The 6624-nt window shown below is 46.7% G+C and overlaps 1 protein-coding gene across 1 annotated transcript; it reads right to left on the reverse strand.

The window, feature by feature from the left end:
- Positions 1 to 5362: 5362 nt before the first annotated feature.
- On the reverse strand, positions 5363 to 6510 carry LOC118851501 (isocitrate dehydrogenase [NAD] subunit gamma 1, mitochondrial-like). Its single transcript, XM_036760969.1, has one exon. It carries the CDS (start codon positions 6508 to 6510, stop codon positions 5419 to 5421), a length of 1092 nt encoding a protein of 363 aa, XP_036616864.1. The 3' UTR covers positions 5363 to 5418.
- Between the last annotated feature and the right edge of the window lie 114 nt (positions 6511 to 6624).

Below are 6624 nucleotides of genomic sequence, written 5' to 3' on the forward strand. Positions count from 1 at the left end.
TCCAAAGTACTTTAGTGGCCTTATCTCCTTTGATCTATATAACTCTATAAAGACACAGAGGCCAGAGCAAAGGAGCATTTGTGTGAAGAAAAAGCTTTGGGCATTGACCTTCTGTCTCCCAGAACAATCTTCATGCCAATTTCTTCACCTGCCTGACATTTGGCCTTGCCATACCCATGTCATGAATCTAACCTCAAGCCTGCCACATTGACCCCTTCTGTTTGGCTCAATTCAGATCAATTCACAATATATTACAGGATGGCTCTATGTAAGCCACTCAATTGGGAGAGATTTTTCTATTTGAGTCCAGGTGACATTTGGGGGCATCTTATTAAGGGATGGTTTGTGAGCCATTAGAAAGGGAAGCAGTCATCCCAAAGAGTCAACGTGAGCTCATTTGTAACAGGTCACACCAAAACGGATCTCAGCTCCTGTTCTGGCAGCGTTACTATGTCGGGGAAACTTGAAGACATGGGAAAGACATAACCTGGCCTCGTGCTGCCTCTCCAGACTTGTCTCCTATTACTCCCTCCATACTTGTGCTGGCCAAACGGGGCAGTTCTCTGCTGTGTCCTTTCCTGAATGTTTCCTCAACCTTTGAATGTTTCCTCCTCTTGGAACCCTTTCCTGCCCAACCTGTTCCAGTCAGTGAGGAGTTTTATTCCTCAGACTCCATGGAATTCTTTCTAACCTTTGTTCAGTTTTAAATTTAAATTTATCTTTGATTTTCTATTATATCCTTGTTGCAGTCGTTGTGTGTGCATGCGCATGTGTGTGTGCATGTGTATTTTTTTTTCCCAAAATGTGGCCTGAGACCAGCTCTTACTAACTCAGCAAATGGGAATAAGGGAAGCAGATTGGTACAGTAGAAAGAGCTCGGCTCTGGAGCCAGAAAACCGGGGTTTGAATCCTGTCCCCCAATGCTCACTCCCCCTTTGGACCTTTGTTTACTTTTCTTCACCTGTTTTCTGAAGTGTAAACCAAGAAGGCCAGTTTAAATGTGGTCTGCGAGGTTCTTTGTAGCTCCAACTTGATCTTCAGCTTAGACGTCCTACCAGTACTTCGGGCTTACTGTGTGCCAGACCTGACTTATCTACTGCAGTGACCTTGCTTACCTCCCTTGGTCTCTATCCCTGAACTGTAAAATGAGGGAGTTGGATTCAGTGACCTCTAAGGTCCCCCCCAAAGCCTGTGCAGCTTGGTGGATAGAGTGCTGACCTTGGAATCAGGAAGGCCTGGCTTCAAATCCTGCCTCAGACATTTCAGAGCTGGGTGATCCTAGAGAAAACCTCTCAGGGCCCTTAGGCTGCTGTCTAAGACCATTCACTACAGATGAGCTGCCAGATGTGCACTGGGAGAGGAAGTCTTCACACTGGGACTTCCTATACTCAATAAAATCATGGATTTAGACCAAGAGAAAGAAAAAAATGACCCAGAGAAAGGCGCATTTAGGTTCTCTCTCCATGCAGTGCCCTTTCTGAGAAAGAATTAGGATTTAATTCACTTAGTATAAAACTGTTTCTTGCTAGAGTCCCATCTGTCTCTACACACAGTAGGGTGCTTGTTAACTATTTTTTGGCCGTTGGACTTTCTAGCATTTGAGTGACAGGGTCATTGGAGTCCTTTGTTTTTGTAATCTAGAATCTTGGGGTCAGAATGAATCTTGGTCTAAACCCTTCATATTCAAAACCAGGAAACTGAAGCCTGGAAATTTGTGTAAAGTCCCCAGTTAGTGGCAGAATTGGCCTCTGACCCTCCAGTATGGATCCTTTCTGCTCTCTCTTCCTGGATTCCCTAAAAGCCTCTCAGTGGATTTTCCGACAAATGCCTGTTTCCCCGTCCTCAATCTGAGGGAATACAGGCTTTGCAGGCTCTCCACAAGCTTCTTTGGCTGGAGGGAGAAGAGTGTCACCAGGTTGTCACATAGGGCCCATCATGTTCCCATTACGCCCCTTGGATAAGATCTTGGGGACTGGAAGGGGAGCACATTCAGGACAAGCTCTGACATGCAGCTGGAGGGGATGACGTGTGAGGCTGAGACAGAAGAATGAAAAACTCCCATGAGAGTGAGGTAAATTCAAGGCAGCTGACGATCTGAGGTGGATGGTTCAGTGGCGACCTCGGCTAAGCCAGGAGTGGATTTTCAGAACTCCCCCAGGGACTCATAACAAACATACTCAGCTCTGATCATGAGCTTCCTGTCTCTAGACTGACCCCACTGGGCCTGGACTCAGTCACTTACTCTACTCAATTATTCATTCATTGAATGGTGTGTTCAGAGCACTGTGCTGGGAACTAAGAGTGAAACAAAGTTTGACTGAGACACAGTCTCCTGCCCTCATGGAGCTTATACTTTTCCAGATCCCCATGGAGGTCAAGCAAACAATAAAGCTGGACTTAGAGAGGTCTTGGGAGGGGTGGAATGATGACAGCCCTGTAGGAGCAATGACAAATTCCTTTGTTGGGCATTTAAAGTCCTTCTCAGCCTGCTTCCAGACAATTCTTCTGGGCTCGTTGTATGTTATTTCCCATTACAAGCTCTAAGTCAAGCCAAACTGGTCTTCTCTCTGCTCCTCACATCTAGCCCTCCATCTCCTACTTCGGGGTCTTTCTGCAGGCCATTCTCCGAATGGGAAGGCTCTCCTTCTCTTACCTCCTTGAGTTAGAAACTCTTGTTTCCTGCCTTTCTTGATCACCCCAGCTACCAATGCTTTCCTCTTCCAAATTACATTGTAATATACACAGCCAGACAGCTCAATGGATAGAGTACTGGGCTTCAAGTTGGAAGTCGGGAAGACCTGCATTCAAATCTGACCTCATCCACTTAGTAGCTCTGTGACAAGTCACTTCACCCTGTTCACTGCAGTTTCCTCATCTGTAAAATGAGCTGGAGAAGGAAATCATAAACCACTCCATTATCTTTGCCAAGAAAACTCCAAATGAGGCCATGAAGAGTCAGACACGATTAATGACTCAGCAAGAACCACCACTCACACGCATGTATTTTATTTCGTATATGTATATCATTTCCCCCAAGAGAGTGAAAGCTCCTTGAGGGCAGGGATGGTTTCACCCTTTCTCTTTGTAGCCCTAGTGCCTCGCTGATTGCTTGTGGATTAATTGGTTGGTTAGTTGATTGAGTTTTTTTCAAAGCTCAATTCAAATGCTCCCTCTTACAGGAAGGCTATTCTGGTCTCTCCACTTGCCAGAGTCCTTCCCCTGGAAAATTATTCTGGATCTATTTCATATTTGCTTTTCTATGTATATGGTTTCCCTGAGAGAATGTAAGTTTCTTGAGGGAAGGGACTTTTGGAGAGTTGTAAGGAGAACCTAGCCACCACGGTGACTCTGAAACCAAGGCAGGAGAGAAGTCCGGCAGTAGGGTGGAAGGAGGGGGAACCTGGAGAGAGATCAAATAGGCTTCTGAAGAAAGCAATTATTCTGAAGAATAATTGCAGGGCAGTGGTGGGATAGAAGCCACCTTTCAAAGGGTGGAAGAGAGAATGGAAGCACTGGGTGAAAAAAATAAAACTTTTTCCAGAGGTTTAGCAATGAAAAAGAGGTGAGAGATGAGAGTAACAGGATTTTAAGAGGGTCGAGGGAAAATTTTATTTTTTTAGGATTTGAGCTGCTTGAGCAAATAGGTAAGATGTATTGAAATGAGCTGGTGATGGGAGTTTGAAGATACACTTGTCCGACTCCTGGAGGTGTCCCAGGAGGGGACAATGTTATCATCATCATCACCATCGAGTCCTTGTTAAGCACCTACTGTATACCAGGCCCTCTGCTAAGCTTTGAGGATTTAAAGAAAGGCCAAACCATGGCTCCTGTCCTTAAGGAGCTTGCATTCTATTGGGGGAAGACAACATACAAACAATTACGTACATGCAAGATCTATACGGGATAAATTGGAAGTGACCTCAAAGGGAAGGCCTCTTACAGAGGGTGGAATTTGAGCTGATAGAGAGATCAGTCTCAGCGAATAATAGGGGTCTCTCTTCTGGGTCTACAGAGGAGGGGAAAAGGTGAAGAAGCTGATTACTGGGTTATGATATCACGATGTAATCATATTATGATACTGGTTCACAGCATCATAGATTTAGAGCAAGAAGGAACTTTAGAGTTCAACCCCCTCATTTACAGATAAAGAAATAGAGATCCAGAGAGACAAAATGGCTTGTCCAAAGCCAAACAGATAGTAAACAGCAGAGGCTAGATTTGAACTCAGGTCCTACCCTTCTCAGTTCATTGGGCAAGTTCAGGACTCTTTCCAGCATACTAAGCTGTGGCTGATGGACAAGAATAATGATTTACATTTTAAAAGCACCTTAAGTTTTCAAAGTATTTGTCTTGTAATGTTGTTGCAAGAGGGGAGAAGAGGGGTTTTTATCCCCATTCTGAGAAGAAGCAATGGAGGCTCTTACCCCAGTGAGGCAGAGGCAGAGTCAGGTCTAGCTGATGTTTATGGATGGAGCTGATTATGGCGGCCTGAGCACAGGGAAACCAGAGAGCTTGGGGCTCTCCCATACAGTGAGGATGCAGCTATTTTCTCTGCTACTGCCCTTGGTGCTCCAGTCCTTTGGCTTCTTCTCTTGAAAAGCTCCTGATCAGGATGGATCGAAGATTCTTAAAGGGAACTTTGCCAAACACACAATTGCAGTAAGACTTAACCTTTGACTGCAGTCATGGGTGCCTCCTTCCTTCCCACCCCCGATTTGCTACAGGTTAAATCAGGTTGCACAGACAGCCTACAGACCCGGTGTTACTGAATGGCATCTGAGGTGACTGGCACTTTGTCGTCCCCTGTGATAGGCACTGACGTGGGAATTTATAATATAGCTGGGAGACACCTTAGAACAGGGAATGTCAGGGCTGGGAGGGGTCTTAGAATAGGGAATGTCAAGGCTGGGAGAGACCTTAGAACAGGGAATGCCAGGGCTGGGAGGGGTCTTAGAACAGGGAACATCAGGGCTGGGAGAGACCTTAGAACAGTGAATGTCAGAGCTGGGAGGGAGCTTGGAATAGGAATGTCAGAGCTGAGAGGGGCCCTAGAACAGGGAATGTCAGAGATGGGAGGGACCCTAGAACAGGAAATATCAGAGCTGGTTCATCCCTTTCATACAACAGGGGAAACTGAGGTCCAAAGAGGTAGTTTGACCTATCCAAGGTCATATAGCTAACTAATGGCTGATCTAGGACTTAAGTGGTTTTTTTTTTTTTTTTTTTTTTTTTTTTTTTGGAAGGGGACACAGTTGTTTATTTTATAAGCTAAGAAGCAAAGGGAGAGGAATAAACACTGGATCAAGGAGGTAACCCCTCCCCAGACTATCTGACAAGCAGGTATTAGGGGGCCAACAAATAAGCAGTGCAGCTGGAGGGGGGTGTGGAGAGGGAGCTTGGCTGGCAGGGTGTCAAGGGCTAGACATCCATGGCCCGTCCATTGATGACTCTGATGTGACGGATGATGTCCTGGATTGCTTCAGAGGTGGGGCCTTGGCCCCCAATGTCCGGGGTGTGCATATTTTCATTGTCCATTGATGCCAGCACAGCCTTCCGGATTGAGGTGGCATATGAGTGGAGCTTCAGATGGTCCAGCATCATGCAGCTGGCCAACAGGGTGGCTGTAGGGTTAGCGATGTTCTTATTGGCAATGCTTTTACCTGTGTTCCGAGTCGCCGTCTCAAACACTGCGTACACATGTCCATAATTTGCCCCAGCCACAAGCCCAGGGCCCCCAACTAGGCCAGCGCAGACGTTATTGATGATGTTGCCATAAAGATTGGGCATCACCATGACATCAAACTGCTGGGGCCGAGATACCAGCTGTATTGTGGTGTTGTCCGCAATCATACTTTCGAAAGTGATGTTGGGATAGCCTGCAGCCACCTCCTTACAGCACCGGAGAAAGAGGCCGTCTCCTAGTTTCATGATGTTGGCCTTGTGCACGGCGGTCACTTTCTTGCGCCCAGTTTCCTGGGCCAGGCAAAAAGCGTACTCAGCGACGCGCAGGGACTTGGCCTTGGTGATGATCTTCAAGCTCTCCACCATGCCTGAAACGCTCTCATGTTCCAGGCTGCTGTACTCGCCCTCTGTGTTCTCCCTAACAATGAGGATGTCTATGTCTTTGTGGCGAGTCACCACGCCTGGCAGGCTCTTGCGGAGAATGTTGTTACGGGATTTATAAGATGGTGGCAGATTGTGGTTGGTTTCGATGTTTCCCTTCAAAGCTACACGATTGCGTCGGATAGCCATGATGGCATTACGGATGTCTTCCTCATCAGCATTAGAGCTCACCTGTACCTCTTCAAAATCCACAGGCACACAGGCATGTCTGAACACAGACTTGACCTGCAGCATGAGCTCAGGCCCGATGCCATCCCCAGGAATCATGGTCACGGTGTGGCGGCCTCCATACTTGGCAGACGGAGGCTCCCAGGGGCGGCTAATAGCCCCTAGCTTAAAAATGGCCTTCGCGGTGCTGCTGGCGGCTGTCACCACCTTAGTCGCCATGGTTGAAAGTCAACTTAAGTGTTTTTAAACAGATTTTTGTTGATACCTTTTTTTTTTAAACATCACCTAGATGTCCCATCGTACCTATTCCTTTCGCTCCTCTAAATAGCCATC

The sequence above is a fragment of the Trichosurus vulpecula genome, chromosome 5 (assembly GCF_011100635.1).
Source record: "Trichosurus vulpecula isolate mTriVul1 chromosome 5, mTriVul1.pri, whole genome shotgun sequence".
NCBI lineage: Eukaryota > Metazoa > Chordata > Mammalia > Diprotodontia > Phalangeridae > Trichosurus > Trichosurus vulpecula.

Bases quoted from the DNA above. Each gene is read 5' to 3' on its own strand.
- LOC118851501 (XM_036760969.1), bottom strand. From the start codon at position 6,510: ATGGCGACTAAGGTGGTGACAGCCGCCAGCAGCACCGCGAAGGCCATT.